Below are 18674 nucleotides of genomic sequence, written 5' to 3'. Positions count from 1 at the left end.
ACCCAGGTGCCCCAGTAAACTTTATCTTTGACACTAGGGAGGGGAGTAAAGGCATATTCTTCAGGAAAGAACAGGGCTGAACTGAGGGAGGGAGGGAGAACACACCATTTCTTTTTTTAATTATGTTCATCACTAGCCTATAAAATACTTTGGCTTCTTATCTTAATAGCTGAGGAAATGTGTTTCCATGGCCTTTCTTGTCTCATTTCAGCTGGTTTCAAGAGACCTGTGGTCTTATTTGGTCCTATAGCAGATATAGCACTGGAAAAGTTGGCAAATGAGTTACCTGACCTGTTTCAAACTGCTAGTAAGTCTGTTGATGATCTTTTCCTCCCCAAATTTTCAGTTTGAGAAATATCTAATATAAAGGAAAAATGGGAAAAAAGGAGAATACCCACATACCCTTCACATGCAGTCACTGTCACCAGTCAGAAAGTTTGCTATATATCACCCCTACCACAGACACAGATACACACTCTTAAAATTTTCTTTTGAGCCATTTGAAAAGTTTAAGTTGTAGACGTTGTAACATTTTTTTAGCCACGTGAGTCTCCTCAGAACAAGAGCATTCTTCTATACAGTGACACTGCCAAGAAATTTAACACTGATAAAACCGTACTGTTTAGTATATATTGTGTTTATGTGTACAAAGACAGAAGTAGCCTCCTCTTTCTACTTTATTTTCTAACATTGATATCTTGCAGAGTCCAAGCCCCTTGTCTCACCTGTGGGACTATCTGCTTCCTCATGATTAGATTTCAATTTAAGAGGTGGTGTGAGTGCTTCTCCTCTCTCTTTAGGGTGGCACCTTATGTCAGACTGATGGAGTCTCTGATTTTGATTTCTAAAAAAGTTGGTTAGCCCCTTGTTTTTGCTTTTGCAGAAACGGAACCAAAAGATGCAGGATCCGAGAAATCCAGTGGGGTGGTGCGGTTAAATACAGTGAGGCAAATCATTGAACAGGTGAGGAAATTCATCTGAAGGCCATGTTGTCGGAAGGAATTAGCTCATGGTTTGCTGGAGTCTTTTTTAGGACAGAATCTGTTTTTAATAATCATTAAATGTTAATTGTAAAAAATAAATATAAATGTAAGCTGTTGCATTGTGTGGAAACCAGGTGATGTTCAGCGGCAGTGACGTACTGTTTTTTTCAGTTCTCAACATTATACCAGATAACCTGTTAATTCATTTTCTCAGCAGTTCCAATAGACGAGTAGTATTAAAGTGGACATAACGTGGAGGAAAACATTCTGCTTTTGGATTTAAATTGACAAGTTTTATCTGATGCAGCCTTTACTTAAAATAAATTCTTTGCTGGTGTATGATTTTACATAACTTTGTCGTAACTTTTCCCCATTTCTGACAGGATAAGCATGCACTCCTGGATGTGACTCCTAAAGCTGTGGACCTGTTGAATTACACTCAGTGGTTCCCGATTGTGATTTTTTTCAACCCAGACTCCAGACAAGGTGTCAAAACCATGAGACAGAGGTTGAATCCAACGTCCAACAAAAGTTCTCGGAAGTTATATGACCAAGCCAACAAGCTTAAAAAAACTTGTGCACATCTTTTTACAGGTAAGTGAAATTTAAAATGTTGTCTCTTTGTTCCATGGTGGAAAATACAGAATTGAAGAATGGAAGAACCAAGAAAATAATATGAAAAAAGAAGAATAATCTGAAATCCTATTCATGACTCCTTGAAAAGTTAATCCTAGGGGCGCCTGGGTGGCTCAGTCGGTTAAGCGTCCGACTTCGGCTCAGGTCATGATCTCACGGTCCGTGAGTTCGAGCCCCGCATCCGGCTCTGTGCTGACAGCTCAGAGCCCGGAGCCTGTTTCAGATTCTGTGTCTCCCTCTCTCTCTGCCCCTCCCCTGTTCATGCTCTGTCTCTCTCTGTCTCAAAAATAAATAAACGTTAAAAAAAAAAATTAAAAAAAAAAAAGTTAATCCTATAAAATGAGTTTATGAGACTCATTGAGTGTGTATATTTAATTTTGACTAAAAATGATCATAAAGATCTATGACATTGCAAAAATTGGTCATTATGATGAGGTTCAAATTTTTGTGTGGGACTGTAGGCTATTGAGCCCAGTGCAACACTAAACACCCCCATCTCTATATAGCTTGTATCGTTCTCTACTTACCATGCATGTGTGCACTAATGGAGTGGTAGGAACTTGGTTTCATTATTTAAAAAGGTCCCCAAAATAGAAACTTGAACACTCTGGGTACTGGATGATATTCTATTACTTCCATTTTTAGGATAAATGATACTGTGATTATGTTTTAAAAATAAAGAGTTTTTATCTTGTAGGAATGTATACTAAATAAAGTATTCATGGATGACCCTAATATATATTTATGGATGACCTAATATCATGCCTAGCATTTGCTTAAATGATCTTTGGTGAGGAGAGTGGGTGGGGATATTAACACGAGTTGATAGTTGTTGAAGGTGGGTAATGTAGACATGGAAGTTCATGTTCTCTCTACTTTGCATATGTTTAAAATTTTATATCACAGAATATTAAGTTCCTGAAATGAAGACCCACTGCTACTATTCCTTAAAAAATAATCTAAGAACATAGCATGTTTTAATAACTGAATATACGCTACCTACATACGTGACTAGTTCTGTGAATGCAGTATAATTCAGGGTTTAAAAGGGTTGTATGAAGTTTTTGGTCATGCAGTTTTGTGGGAGCAACGTGAGGTGACTGTTGTGGATAGAACATCCTTCACGTAGTGATGATAGCTCTTTTGAGTTCAGTGCTGCTCACCATCTACTTGTCATTTTTAGCATATCTGACACTGGGGAAGGGGGGGTAGATAGATGTACGTCCACATTAGACTCTTGTTTTATTTTCACTGGCTTTTCTTGTTAAAGATATGTGCTATTTATCACTATGGTGAAATGCTGTAACTGAGAGGTAATTTAGCCAAATGCACAGGAGAGTGGTCTATCATAAATTTTTTTTTTAATGTTTATTTTAATTTTTTTTTTCAACGTTTATTTATTTTTGGGACAGAGAGAGACAGAGCATGAACGGGGGAGGGGCAGAGAGAGAGGGAGACACAGAATCGGAAACAGGCTCCAGGCTCTGAGCCGTCAGCCCAGAGCCCGACGCAGGGCTCGAACTCACGGACCGCGAGATCATGACCTGGCTGAAGTCGGACGCTTAACCGACTGCGCCACCCAGGCGCCCCTTTAATGTTTATTTTAGAGAGAGAGAGAGAGAGAAAGTATGTAAGTGGGGAAGGGGCAGAAAGAGAGGGATACAGAGGATCTGAAGTGGGCGCTGCACTGATAGCAGAGAGCCTGATGTGGGGCTCGAACTCACGAACCGTGAGATCACTACCTGAGCTGAAATTGGGACACTTAACCGACTGAGCTACCCAGGTGCTCCATAAACTGGGTTTTTTTTAAATGTAAAGTCTTAAGAGCTTGGGCTTTTGATACATTCATACTCATCTTTCCTCTTGTTTTTACTACTGCTACTAATAGTAATAATGTAATTAATAATTATTATCACTATTTTTATTATAGCAGTAGCTAACATTGGTATAGCTTTTCATGTGCTTATTGGACTGTAAGAAAAGCCAGGTGACTTTTACAGGGTCACACATTGAATGGTGGGGCCCAGAAGAAACTGATGTCTCTGTGTGTCCAATATTCTATATGTTACAGCACAGATGTATTTTTAATGCTGAAAGGGGTCATATAGCATCATTCCTCTGTTTAACAGATAATTAGTCCATTTAACCAAGAGCTATATCATTATGAGTGATATTAAACCTACCCCCACTTCATCCCCACCCCCGCCTTTGCTTCAGTCCATTGAATAGCTAGGGGCTTGCCTTAGAGTTGAATTTGGAGTTCATGTGAGGATATGAGACATCAGGGAGGGAACTCATGGGTTGTGGAGGAAGAACCAGGCTGCAGGAGGCTGGACAAAGGGAGGGGCATGGTAGAAGAAAGTAGCCAGTGACTCTAGGGCCCTCTCTTTATCTGGCTGTGAGTGGGTATCGTTTGCTCTTTGGAGCACAGGCCTAATCACACTAGCTGGCTGTGTCTGAGGATCCGTAGGACCTCATGTGTGTAGAAAGGTTTAACAGTTCCTTATTCGGCTCCACTAATGGATGATGAGATTCTCGAAGGCAGGGACTGTACATTACTCTGTGTGCCGAAGGTCAGCATAAGGCCTAGCAAACGGGCAGGGCATTGATATTTGTAACTTAGATCTGCCTTTGGGATACCAAACTATTTCTTGCCTAAAGCTCATTAAGAGTTTGAAGGTTTAGGCTAACTAAAGTCAGAGGCTGGAACAGAAATGAAGATACTAAGCCTCCAGTTTCATCTAGAACTTTGAAGTGGCCACGAGTTGCCAGCCTCCCTAACATGGAATTCTGCAGTCTTCAGGACAGATGGAACAGGGTGCTGAATGACTTTTACCAACAAGCCCCAGTTTTCTACCAAATGGCCTCTTACAGTATTCTTCCAGACTTCCAAGTTTGAGTCTTGAAAGCCGCATGGATGGTCTCACTAAATGCTTTCTATTCCCCGTGTCTCTGTCAGGCTGACCAGGTTGTGGCCTGATTGTGTGCACGATGGCCAGAATCAAAGGTTTTTTTTAATGATTTTTAATTTATGGCATTTTTTGAATGTGTAAGTAAGAATAATCGAACTGTTCTGAACACCCTAATTCAAAAATCCAGGGTTATGTTGCAGGTAGACTCCCCACAGTCAATATCCTTCTTTTCCCTGTTACATTGTAACAAGAAAGTCCCATTTCCCACAGATGAGTATTTAATTATGACACTATTAAAATGACTCCCCTTGCAAACTCACGGTATTCCTCAGTTAAGTGGGGATGACAAGGAAAGATTTATTTTGAGATTTGCCCCAAAGCAAGTTAATTTTCAGTATAAGTTAAAATGTTAGGCTGCCCTTTCTTCCCATTTAAAAATTTCTATTCTAGAATGCATTTCTGTGTACTTGTCACAAAAATGATTTTTCAAACATGAAGTTTGAATTGCAAGTTTTCTTGAAATTCCTGAAGCACTCAGTTCATGGTTTGAAGACCAATGAAATGGAACTGTGAACTGAGACCCAAACAGGGCCACCATTTCTGTGAAATCATGGGGATTTAAAAAAAAAAAAAAAAAACCACTCAATAATCTAACACTTTTTTCAGCTTCCCCAGGTTTCAGTAATATGAAATTTGTACAGTTCAGTCCTGGGACTTTGGAAGTACTGAACAAAGGCTACTGATTATTGTTAGTGATATTACTTTATACCTATTTTATTATCTTTCAATATTCCATGTTTAAAAAAAAAAAGTTCATGTCATTATACAGTGTTTGCAAAGGCTTGAAGGGAAAAGTGAATCCTGTACCAGGTGAAGGAACCCAAACTATGGTAGCCAAGCCAGTTCTTGGTTTCCAGAGGGAAGGTAGAGCCTGGAAACCACAGGAAGCAGATGGAAGATGCTGTACTCTCTGGCTGGACACCTTGGTTGACGGTTGCTCGTTTAGAGGGGGTCTCTGCCACATGAATAAGTTTATTGGAATTTAATTTATGTACCCTACAATTCACCCATTTAAAGTGTACAATTCAGTGGTTTTTAGTATATTCTGAACTGTACAGCCATCACCATAACCAATTTTAGAATGTTTTTGTCACTCCAAAAAGAAGCCCAATATCCTTTAGCAATCATTCCCAATTTCTCCCTACCTGTCCAGCCTTACATGCCACCTTTTGCTGCTGCACTTGGCACTTCCCAGCAATCTCCTTGGCTGGGGAGAGAATAATGACCATACTCGTGCCAGGGCTGGGAACAGATGCTCTCAAAATTCCAGGACTCCCAGCCAAGACAGAGACTGAATGCACATTCTTCCAATATTGCACTGTTTGGAGTTTGAGAGATGTATTAAGCCTATTCAAGTAGATACAGGCCTCGTCCCGAGATTGGGAGCAACAGGAATTAACTAAAATAATATAGCACATAATAATGCTAAAAGAATGTGCAAAACCTAATGAGCAAAAACCAATAGTAAACTAAAGGTACTTGACTGCAAGAGAAGGCAACATCCTGTTTTAACCACCTGTTAAAAGGGGGTCAAGTGTATGAACTGGATGGTACCAACTTAGTCTGTGTTACTTTTATGTGGGTCTTAGGAAATTAGCCACTATGAAGTTGTTTGATTCAGTGTGAATTCAATGAGAGGTATTATGACTTTTTCATTTTATTAGGAGGCATGAACATATTTTCTGCATTTCACAAAAGACCCTTTAACTCTAGGTTTTTCTTGTGATAAATACAGATTGTATTCGTCTCAACTCCAACATAAAGCTCAAAAAGCAGTTTAATGTACACATTTCCTGCAGACTTCTCATTTTGCTTCTGGGGTGGGTAATCTCACTTCCACATGCAAGCACTATGGCATCATATTTTACCCAAGAACACAATAATCTTTGCAAAGTACCATGATAAGGATACAAAAGTTCAAGGAATCAAGTTAATTTTGCTTGAGTTGTGCAATGTATCGGTTTATTCTAATGCTATACACAATGGATGACCAAGGAAATTACAAGCTCATTCAGGATTTTCCAAGGTCAGTGTTAGAACTTCTTAAATGAAAGAATGGTATAGGTTATTAGGAAGAAAACTTGAAGCGCAGTTGCTTACAGATTGCTTAATGGGGTTTTTTTTTGGCTATATATAGAGAAGTACGCAGACTTCAGGATAGATGGATCGGGGGCCTAACAAATTTTACCAGTAAGCCCCAATTTTCTTTGGGGTGCTACACATAATGCCATAGCCTTTAATAAGAGGCTATGATATAGTTTAAAAAAATCCTAATATACCTGCACTCTGATCATTTTAGGCCCAATTTATTATTCTGGAGCAGTTTGCTCTATCAGTTTATCCCTGTTAGGTTCATAAATACATACTGCTGGAGAACAAATGCATATGTTTTACTTGATTGGTATTTTATGTCTGTTTTTATTAAAAATTTTTTAATGTTTATTTATTTTTGAAAGAGACAGAGACAGAAAGAGAGAATGAGCAGGGGAGGGAGACATAGAATCTGAAGCAGGCTCCAGGCTCTGAGCTGTCAGCACAGAGCCTGATGTGGGGCTTGAACTCATGAACTGCTGAATCATGACCTGAGCCAAAGTCAGACACCTAACCAACTGAACCACCCAGGCACCCTGTTTTTATTTTTTTTAATGTTTATTTATTTATTTTGAAAGAGGGAACAAGTGCAAGTGGGGGAGGGGCAGAGAGGGAGAGAGTGACTCACAAGCAGGCTCTGTGCTGACAACCCCACATGGGGCTTGATCTCCTGAACTGTGAGATCATAACCTGAGTCAAAATCAAGAGTTGGATACTCAACTGACTGAGCCACCCAGGTGCCCCATATCTGTTTTTAGATGGGCTGTGTTGTGCCGTGGCTAAGGCCATAGGCTCTAAAAGCAAACTTCTGAGTTTGTATCTAGGTTTTTTTCAGTTGTTTGGTGTGAGGCCTTGAGCTAGTTACTTTTCACTGTTGTGCCTCAATTTTTCTCCTGTAAAATGGGGCCAATAGCTATACCCACCTTGCAAGGTTTTGATAAATAAAAAATGAGTAAGGTATTTGGAAAAGTGCTTGGTCTATCCGTAGTAAGTGCTGTTATAGGAGATATATTTTGTTCTGAATAGAAAATGTATATTCCTTGAATATACACCTATAGATTTTGGTTAATCTGTAGGTATATTCTAAAATGTTAAAGCCTATCAAAATGATATACATTTTGATAACATTAAATGTTACCTTCAGTTTTTTATTGGTGATATCCAACAGTAAACTGGTATATGTTTTTCTTCTTTATAACATATATGTCTATGTAATGATCTTTAAGATACTTTTATATTTGGCTTAGATGTGTTATCCTTGCTCCTAAAAACGTAATTATTAAAAACATACTTTCTAAAGGTAGCCTTTCTGAAAAACAGACATTCTGAAAAGAAAGAAATTCAATTTTAGCTTTATAACATCTATCTATAATATAAACTCTCAACAGGTGGACTGGTAATGGTTTTAATTACATTTGACTAAAGGGATTTATTGTTCAAATATATATGCAGATTTTCTCTTGGATTTGTCAAGAGTTTTAATTCGTATATGACAAAAGAATAAAATGAGGTCAAATAGCATTTTTAATAAGCATTGCTATGGAAGTAGATGCAAACCTTTTGTTTACATTTCTGTAGCTACAATCAACCTAAATTCAGCCAATGATAGCTGGTTTGGCAGCTTGAAGGACTCAATTCAGCATCAGCAAGGAGAAGCAGTTTGGGTGTCTGAAGGAAAGGTATGTGGCATAGATATTCTGCTATGAGGTGAGAGTCCACGTTCTGAATCTTTTCTCAGGAGGGTAGTGAATGTAGTAAAACTATGCCCACTTGAAGTGATTCCAACATCTGTGCTAATCAGATTTGAAATTCTATAAATTTTCTGAAAACGTAATAAAATGAAGGGACTTTTCCAAGAAAAGTAGAATGTGATGTATGTGACCCTACATTCACTTCCCTTTTACTTTTAACGTAGTAACTAGTGTTGTATTCCAAGCACACTAATCAGAGCTTACAAGATCTTGTGCTGAGCTCCATCCACAGCTTACTAAGTACACAGGAAACTCAGCATGAGGGGGAAAGGTGAGGGTGAGAATCATGGAGAATATGGTTAAAAATTAATTTAAAAAGGGAAAGCTAGTTGAGTTGGAGTCATTTGCTTAGAAAGAAGATTGGCAGAGAATGTGTCCTAGGAATTTGAGTAGGTTGATAAGAGGGTGCTAGGAAGCTTGTGTAGGCTTCTAAAATTGGCTAGCTTCTCATCTATGCAGGTAGTTTGCCCACAGTTCTACTGCAGGGAGGAAGCAAAGAGATTATGTAATTTCCTGTGGTTCTAAGGAGCCTTTGGTGCTAGTATTCTGTAGTCCAGCTGAATCGAACCAGTTTGTGAGACGTCAGAGGTATGATTTTGTTGCGGAACCAATTAGATTGTTGAGTGCTAGTCTTGCCCTTAGGAAACTGCATGTTTAGTCAAGGTGTCTAGCATCTTCTGAGTGTTTATAGCCTGCTGAGGCTCCCTAGAACCTCTTTTGTGAGAACAGGTTGAACAGGACATAGCTTCCTTCCTCAAGGATTTGAGAATCGAGTGAATGAGTGGAGACATATGCAACACCAAGCAGTGTGCATTTATTACTAGGAGATAAGTATTAGCAGAAAAAGCTGGAAAGTAGCCAAATTCTGGAAGAAAAGTACAACAATCTGAGGAAGCACGGCTCAGTAATGGTAGAAAGGATGGATAGTAGTAAGGCTAGATAGGGTGGAGGGTTCCTAGTTTGAGTCCCTGCACAAAAAATTAACATAATAATCTAAAGCCAAGTGATTTCAAGAAAATAAAGATGACTTCCCTTTCTAGAACATGTCAGGTTTCAGTCACTTGGCTGTGCCCTTGGGAATTTTCTTGAGTCCCCACTCCCAGGAGCCATGTCGACCCCACTGACCCTCCGAAACAAATTCCTCTAGATGGAAGGGATGGATGATGACCCTGAAGACCGCATGTCCTACTTAACTGCCATGGGCGCGGACTATCTGAGTTGCGACAGCCGCCTCATCAGTGACTTTGAAGACACCGACGGCGAAGGAGGCGCCTACACTGACAATGAGCTGGATGAGCCAGCTGAGGAGCCACTGGTGTCTTCCATCACCCGCTCCTCGGAGCCGGTGCAGCATGAGGAGGTGAGGTGAGGCAGGCCACAGGCTGTGAGGCCATGGGCAGGAAAAAGAGGTTCTGCTGTTTCACTTGGATTCTTCTGGACAACTGTTTATTCAGGGTGCTGTAGAAGGTATTCCTAAGAGTTGGAACAGATGACTTCTAGGGAGTTTCTTATTCTAAGTCAGTGCCTGCACGATAGCATTTGTGGTCCATGGGAAAGCCGGACAGGAACTTAGCGCTGGGAGAGGTTGAGGGATCAGCACTCATCACACTGATGTTCTCAATCATGATAGATACACTGAACAATTTTATGTGCCAGCTGTCCAAATTACAAGTGGAACATTTTTTTATAAATACAATTTTGCTGTATTTACTTGTAACCTTTGATTAGGTCTCTCTGTACTTTTAGGTATCCTTGCTTTTTCTTACCCATCCTACCTTTAACCTTTCTAATCCTGCCAAAACTCCTGAGTGTTTCCCCATCAGTTTCCTTCTCTCTTGTATTTCAATTTCTAAATTGAGTTCATGGTCAAATATGTATCTGATCATGTGTACTGTGCATCCACTGGCCAGTGAATAGACAGCTTCTGTGATCCTAGAAATCATGTCAACAGGCACTAAGGATCAATTAGTAGTTGCACCTCAGATACATTACGTCAATGTAGATGAGGTTATCCATATACTTGAATAGTTATTCTTGTCATCGCTTTAGCAAGTTAGCTCATTTTGGTAAATGATTTTATTTTTGATGAAATAAAATTACAAACAAACAAACAAAAATGTTGAAGGGGGATAAAACCTACCATGGCCAAAAAATTAGTATATACCAGTGGACAAGTTATAAAGAATAATTTAACTCCTGAATGTCTGCAGTTATAGATGTGCTAATGGTTAAAATATTAATAGCTATAAGTGACCAAAGAGATTTTAGACTTTAGGAAGACTTTGGGGGTGGGGGATTATTTTAAAGGAAGAGACTACACCAATGGATGTAACTAGTTTATTTTATTTTATTTTTTTTTTTTTAATTTTTTTTTCAACGTTTATTTATTTTGGGGACAGAGAGAGACAGAGCATGAACGGGGGAGGGGCAGAGAGAGAGGGAGACACAGAATCGGAAACAGGCTCCAGGCTCTGAGCCATCAGCCCAGAGCCCGACGCGGGGCTCGAACTCACGGAGCGCAAGATCGTGACCTGGCTGAAGTCAGACGCTTAACCGACTGCGCCACCCAGGCGCCCCGGATGTAACTAGTTTAAAAAAAGTATCTTAAGCATTTACTAATGGGAATATGCTGGTATCTGCCTTTTCAGTAAAGAAGCATTGGGTCAGTGTCTCAATTTATGCAAGTTATGAACCTCAACTTCTGAACTTTTGCAAATTGGCAGAACTCCAGCAAAGCAGATGAATGTTTTCTCTTCTTTGCTGGGATGTTCTTGTTGTGAATGAACCTTTATGTCTTGTAGAGCATAAGGAAACCCAGCCCAGAGCCACGAGCTCAGATGAGGAGGGCTGCTAGCAGAGATCAACTTAGGGACAGTAGCCCACCCCCAGCATTCAAGCCAGAACCACCCAAGGTATGTGGCTGGGAAGCCCACGTTGGGGAGGAAGAAGAAGCAGATACCCGACAGCTTCCTGCATAGCCAGGGAAGAGCACACACCATAAAATGGCATTGAATTATGTTTCTGACTCACACTTTCTGTTAAAATGTGTCTTTTGGTTTGTGGGTGAACCCCAAAATGAGGGAAGAGCAAAAAGAAGGAAAGGTAGTTTTAGGAGAACATACTGTTTTAAGATTGTTGTTATTTTATTTACTTATTCACTTATTCATTCATGCATTCATTCATTTTATTTTTTATTAAAAAAAGTTCCTTGTAGCAAGAATAAAAGTTTGACAAATAGTGAATGCCCAGAAGCACCAGTTTCAGAATCTGTTTTTCTTTTTGAGTTAGTTTTCTGCCCACAATTTAGATAAACCAGAAAGTCCCTATTGATAGTTTGCTGAAGAACACAATCACCACCACTGTTTATTATGCCTCTCATTATGAAGGCAGCTTAACTAATTAATTAATTAATTAATTAATTTATTAATTAATTTATAGGTAGGTTTCACACCCAGCACAAAGCCCAATGCAGGGCTTGAACTCACAACCCTGAGATTAAGACCTGAACTGGATCAAGAGTTAGATGCTTAACTGACTGAGCCACCTAGTGCCCCTCAGCTTAATTTATTTTTAAATTAAATAATTTCTCAGAACAGAATCAGTGTAAGAACATACAGTACATGTCATATAATATTTTTACCCCCTTCTGAATCAAATCTATAAAAACAGGCTTTTCCTTTAGTATAACCCAATAAAACTTCTCCATTTAACTCAATACTTTAGATAGGAAAAAAGTAATCACTGATTGTGTGAGTTGTCAGAAATAGTGACCTCATAAAATATATCACTGAAAATGTACAAGCAGGCCTAGGATCGAAGTGTGAAGATGGAGTGGCCATTAGCATTGTTTGCTACCTTTCCCACTCCAACCTCCAGTCTCCTACATGGCTGGACATGGGCCTCCCCTCTGGACTAGGGCATGCACCCTCAGGATCCCACTCTTCAATCCTGAACCCCCTTGACTTGTTGTGAGGTCTTCTCCAAGATACTGATCACTGATCTTAATCTCCTCTAGTACAAAAGTAGGTTTGCTCTGCCTCTATACTTGCAGGCCTCCCAGCCCTTCCCCAACACCCTCTTGGTTTCCTAGAGTTCTAAATACTCTTTTGTAGGAAGCAAGGTAGGGCTCAGGATGCCCACCCAGTGGCTGTTTGTCCTGTAGTATTTGATTCCTTGTCAGAATGGTATTTGTTGACCACCTCTGGAAACTGATTAGGAAATGGGAGTGTATTAAATCACTAATACAGATTTGAAAGTAAACTGAAAACCCAAGGTAAAAATGTGTTCATTGTTCTCTTCAGGCCAAAACCCAGAACAGAGAAGAATCCTTTGACTTCTCCAGATCCCATGAATATAAGTCAAACCCCTCAGCTGTTGCTGGTAATGAAATTCCTGGGGCATCTACCAAAGGTTATCCTCCTCCTGTTGCAGCAAAACCTGCCTTAGGAAGGTCTATACTGAAGCCCTCCACTCCTGTCCCTCCTCCAGAGAGTGAGGAGGTAGGAGAGGGCAGTGAGGAGCAAGATGGCACTCCCAAGTCTGTCCTGGGCAAAGTAAAAATATTTGAGAAGATGGATCACAAGGCAAGATTACAGAGAATGCAAGAGCTCCAAGAAGCACAGAATGCAAGGGTAATTATTTAAAAAAATATTTTTTTTAAATGTTTTATTTACTTTTGAGAGAGAGAAAGAGTATTGGGGGGGTGGGGGGAGGCAGAGAGAGAGACACACACACACATACAGAATCTGAAGTAGGCTCCAGGCTCTGAGCTTATCAGCACAGAGCCTGAAGTGGGGCTTGAACTCATGAACTGTGAGATCATGACCTGAGCTGAAGTTGGACACCTAACCACCTGAGCCACCCAGGTGCCCCACAAGGGTAATTATTTTTAAACCCCTAGATCATCTTAGCATGTCAACAGCAAGAATGTTCAGTTTCATTTCCTGTAATGATTTGAGTCCTTTTTCCACTGCCACCAACATGAAAGGAATGTTCACATGCATGATACCACACGCACCTCCTGTGTGTATGTCATTTCCAGACTGCCAGCTATCACTGTAGCCCTTTTTCTTCTAATCAAGACAGCTTAACAATACAGGTGAATAAGATTATGCTTTTCACACTTCAGAACTTTATATCAGGTTCTGGAATTGGGAAGTAGGACAAGACAGTCAGTGCCTCTCTTAAGTTATTTTTCATTAAAACATTTGTTATATTTGTTCAGTAACTGAATTTTATTTTTAAAAAATATTTATTGATTTGTGAGAGATAGAGTGTGAGTGGGGGAAATGCAGAGAGAGAGGGAGACAAAGGATCTGAAGCAGGCTCCAGGCTCTGCGCTGACAGCAAAAAGCCTGACGTGGCTGAACTGTGAGATTATGAACTGAACTGTGAGATTATGACCTGAGCTGAAGTTGGACGCTTAACCGACTGAGCCACCCAGGTGCCCCTTAGTAACTGAATTTTAATTTGCTCCCAGATTTACCATAGAAATCAAGGAAACCTTAGAAGCTAAAATTGAAAGCCCCATGGATTGTACTTTTTGATACTGTTTGAATTTTTGTGCCACATGCACATCTAACCTTTCAAAAGTTGGAGAAGAATTTAGGGAAGCATATTCTGCCTAGTGGATATGGGAGAGTTTTTTTTAAGTCTGTCACAACAGCAGTAGTGCTTCTGAACATTTTTCTTATCCCCCCCCCTTTTTTATGTTTATTTATTTTGAGAGAGAGAGAGAGTGAGCGCTCAAGTGGGGGAGGGGCAGAGAGAGACAATCCCAAGGTGGCCCCGCACTGTCACTGTAGAGCCCAATGCAGGGCTCGATCTTATGAACCATGAGATTGTGACCCAAGCTAAAATCAAGTGTAGGATACTTAACCGACTGAGCCACCCAGGCACCCCATTTTTTTTTCCATTTCAACTATTTTTTTAATGTTTTTTATTTATTTTTGAGAGAGAGAGCGTGCGCGCATGAGCGGGGGAGGGACAGAGAGAGATGGAGACACAGAATCAGAAGCAGTCTCTGAGCTGTTAGCACAGAGCCCAACCTGTGCTTGAACTCAGAAAACCAAAAGATCATGAACTGAGCTAAAGTTGGACATTTAACCAACTAAGCCACCCAGGTGCCCCATTTTTCAATTATTTTTATGCAATCACCACCACCATCCATCTCCAGGACTTTTGAATCTTCCCTAGCTGAAGCTTCGTACCCATTATACATCAACACCCTGTTACCCCTCCTCCTATCCCTGGTAATCACCATACTACTTTCTTTCTGTCTTCATGAATTTAAATACTTAGGAACCCCATATAAATGGAATCATACAGTATTTGTCCTTTTGTGACTAGCTTATTTCACATAGGAAAATGTCCTCAAGGTTCATCCATGTTGTAGCATGTGGCAGAACTTAAACATTAGGCCATCATATACAACCATAAAAACTAGAGAGTTGCTTCTTTTTTTCCTTTTCTACTAAAAATGGGATTGGAAAATGGGACCAGCAAGAATCCAGCAAGCCACCCAGCAGTCATTCATTCTTTCTTTTTTTGTTCTTTTTTCTCCCCCTTAATTCCCACAGATTGAAATTGCTCAGAAGCATCCTGATATCTATGCAGTTCCAATTAAAACACATAAGCCAGACCCTGGCCTGTCCCAGAATACAAGGTAAGGGCTGCTCAGCAGTATAGGTCTAAAAAGGGGGCTTGTCTAGGACTTGGACTCCTAAGAAAGAATTTCTTCCCCACATTTGAATGTAGCAAGGAGACTTTTTTTTTCCTGGTGAACTATTTACCTTACTTACTCAGTCAAGTTTAATTGTAAACATTATACAAACAAAATTCCATGGAAATTTTCCTTGTGTACTAACACCGACAAAATGTAATCACTGACACTTCAGAGTAGTCCCCTCTGACCACTGCAGGTTAATTGTATTAGGATAGCACATGAGCAAAATTCCTGGGGCTTAAACACTAATTGTTTTGTCACTAATATATTTTGGCTCTTAATCAAGCTCCTTAACTCCTTTGTATCACATAGCAAAGTCAGGCCACTTATACTGAACTGTGGTCTGAAGGGAAGGTGACAATCAGTTGACCAGTGTTGGCAAGATGCTTTCTATTTAAAATGCTACATAAGCATTAGGAATTATGACAGTGTCTTCCTGTAGAGGCTTTATACTGGATCATTTCCTGCTTCCGAGAATAGAAAAAAAAGTCGCATTTTTCTTGTGGCCATTCTGACTGGAAACTAGAGTCTGGTTTTACAGCAATAGAAAACTAGAGGCAAATTTCTTCTTTAACACTTGAACAGTGGTACAGCCAACCAGGTGGCCCCTGGCAACAAAAGGGGTTTGGTAGGGTACTTTGGCTTCCTCACTCACTGCCCAATAAGCCTTAACTGATTACTCCCCCACCATTAACCTGAAGTGGGGCCCAAAGTAACCCTGGTTAAACAGCACAGTGCGGCATTCGACTCCAAGTTTGTGATCTGTCTTGGATTCATGGCCGCACGTCAACGGGCAGAGGCCCTGGCTGAGCTTTGTGACGCATTTAACACTCTCACTGTGTTAGTTCTAGGCCACCTGAACCCCAGAAAGGTCCTTCCAGACTCTACCAGGACCCCAGGGGAAGTTATGGCAGTGACGTTGAGGAAGAAGAATATCGCCAGCAGCTGTCAGAACACTCAAAGCGCGGTTATTACGGCCAGCCTTCCCGGTATCGGGACACAGAATTATAGATGCCTGCGAATTGACTCTTTTGTCTCCCTGCTGCTCCACCTCAGAGCAGCGCTCCCCCTGAGTCATGGGATGGTTCTTTCCAGGCAAAGTGCACTGTGGAGATAGAGGTGGGACCTCAGGTCCCATTTCCTCCTCATGGGGAGTACAGGGGACAGACAGTGCAAATTAAGAACTGAGGGCTCTGTTTGTGGAATTGGGTCTGGGGAGTTTATGGCTTTTTGCTCAGATTTAAGAGAAACATAACAGTCTGATACTGTTAACTGCTTCAGTGGACCAAAATCTGTATCAATTCTGTTTGCGTATTTTTAATGTGTATATTAAGAAGTGATAACTATTTTCCCTCATTAATAGCTGCCTTCAAGGACTGTTTCAATGAGAGATGGAATGTGAAAAAGGAATTAAAATATTTCCGGACTCAAACTAAACTCAAAGAAATATTTTATTACATCTCTAAGTGCCTTTGATGAGAAGTGTCTTAAATTTTCTTCCTTTGGAGCGTTATGCAAAGCCATAATGGACTAAAACACTGACTACAGTTTCATACCAGCTTAATAGCTATGGTTTTCTCTGCACTGTGTCATCTTTTCAAGGCATTTGTCTTTGTAATATTTTCCATAAATTCTGACTGTATATATGGTAGCTATACCTGGTGGTTTGGCTACCAGTGCTAAATAGTTTGAAGACCAAGATACTGGTATAGAAATTTTTTGTTTGTTTAAAACCATGTGCTCCACGAAAGCAGATAATTGGAAAAACCACATTTCCAAAAATGTGTGTATTGACAACAGTTTTATAATTTAATAAAAAGGAGGCTATTGCAACCAATAATTTGCTTTGTGGTAGATTTCTACACTAGTTCTTGTTTCTCAAGGCAACTTTTATTTCAATTAGTGATCATGAAATGAGATCACACTCGCTGCTAAACATGAAAATAAAGATCCATATGAAAAAGAAAATGAAAACTACCCAAAATCTCATCCTGCAGATAATTTTGGTGCATTTCCTTCAAGTACATGTCTTGCAGATGTCTGTGTGTGTGATGGCTATAGTATGTATAAATATACTGTATTTGCAGTTCGTTCTGTTTTTTACTTTTTCTGTCTAACATTCTATCACGAACCTTTCTCTCAGGGAGTTAAAACTCAGGTATACATCATTGCTAGTAACTGCAGAACAGCATAACCTGTGACTTCATAACTAGACAATTCTGCTATCTGGTAGTTTGTTTCCAGTTTTTGGCCTCTTTTATATGAAATGTACCTCTGTATGTAATCCATTTCTTTATATCAATGATCAGCATTTTCATCCTTTTCTGCCGGTAGTTTCTCAGAAGTGGAATTACTGAGCAAAAGCATAAGGACCATTTTTAAGGCCCTTAATACTTGTTGCCAAATTGCTTCCTAGGAGAGTTACATCAATTTATATTCGCACATTCACTCTTTAAAGGCTGAATTATGTTTAGAATTTAAACAAGACAGCCTAGGAATTGGGGCTTGTATGAATCCAAAAGTACACTGAAGTCAGGAAAAGAGAAGAGTCCTGATTCCATTACAGTCTTTTACAATATGAATTGCCATAAAGATGTTTAGCTTTGAGTTAGAAATTTAGCTTACTCAAAAAAGGAGTTGTATTAGAAATACGTCATGGTTATGTCTCTATCAGTCTGGGTGCTGTAATTCATAAACTATTTAGTGCAGTTCCTTGAATTTTTGAGCAATCCTGAAGACAGTGACTCAAATCTCTGTATTTTGTCAATAAAGTCACCTTTTGCGGACAGAAAAAGATACACTGGTTATATGATGATTTAGTTTGCTTGTGTCCTTTTATCTACCCGAACAAGCTTTTTTGCAAAGCCAGGGAAGGGAGAGGAGGCATTTCAGCAGGAGCTGGGCTGCCATCTGGCTTTAGCACTTTTTTTTTGTGGTACAATTACTGATGCAGACAAGCAGGACCTCTGTTCCCCATAATGTCCCATAGTATGCCCCATGGACCACAGAGCCTGCCCCACCCCTTTTTCATTAACATTCTTTGTTCTGGGAAGGATTTACGGCTGCCTACAACACATGTGGGTTATGATTTAGAAAAGAAATGGGTGCTAGGCAAATGAGGAAAGAAGAGAGGAGAATATCAGAACAGGAAAGACAAAGCCATTAGTGAGAGTAGTGTTCACTATGCACACTGGGCTCCTCTGCTTTCCAGAGGCCAGTGTAGGGCACGAGACGACTGGTACCTGTCCATAAGGAGGTGGGGAAACTTCTAGAAGTCAACCCCCTACTCCCATTCTTTTTATTCTCTGTTGTTTTACCTTGTGTCCCACAGCCATGGCCACTTGCTTGCAAGGATGACTTTGGAGTTCTGTGGCGGGGCCCCCCCCCCCCCACTTTTTAAAAGATTCTATTTTTTTTTTAACGTTTATTTATTTTTGAGACAGAGGGAGACAGAGCATGAACGGGGGAGGGTCAGAGAGAGGGAGACACAGAATCAGAAACAGGCTCCAGGCTCTGA

General features: G+C 40.1%; 1 protein-coding gene across 9 annotated transcripts in view; it reads left to right on the top strand.

Moving 5' to 3' along the window:
• Positions 1-17134, top strand: part of TJP2 (tight junction protein 2) — a 130063-nt gene extending 112929 nt beyond the window's left edge. For 5 of the 9 annotated variants that reach the window (XM_040449407.1, XM_040449399.1, XM_040449402.1 and 2 more), the window contains 9 exons: positions 212-307; positions 884-963; positions 1367-1577; positions 8261-8361; positions 9581-9793; positions 11235-11345; positions 12735-13064; positions 15012-15097; positions 16003-17134. In XM_040449407.1, the coding sequence (XP_040305341.1) occupies positions 212-307; positions 884-963; positions 1367-1577; positions 8261-8361; positions 9581-9793; positions 11235-11345; positions 12735-13064; positions 15012-15097; positions 16003-16168 (1394 nt within the window). In that variant the 3' untranslated portion in view covers positions 16169-17134. The remainder of the gene's footprint in view (positions 1-211; positions 308-883; positions 964-1366; positions 1578-8260; positions 8362-9580; positions 9794-11234; positions 11346-12734; positions 13065-15011; positions 15098-16002) is intronic. The other 4 variants (XM_040449400.1, XM_040449405.1, XM_040449406.1 and 1 more) reach the window with 2 other exon arrangements.
• Positions 17135-18674: the final 1540 nt, after the last annotated feature.

The sequence above is a fragment of the Herpailurus yagouaroundi genome, unplaced genomic scaffold, assembly GCF_014898765.1.
Source record: "Herpailurus yagouaroundi ecotype Mexico unplaced genomic scaffold, PumYag 199, whole genome shotgun sequence".
NCBI lineage: Eukaryota > Metazoa > Chordata > Mammalia > Carnivora > Felidae > Herpailurus > Herpailurus yagouaroundi.
This window is presented reverse-complemented; position numbering and strand designations above follow the sequence as displayed.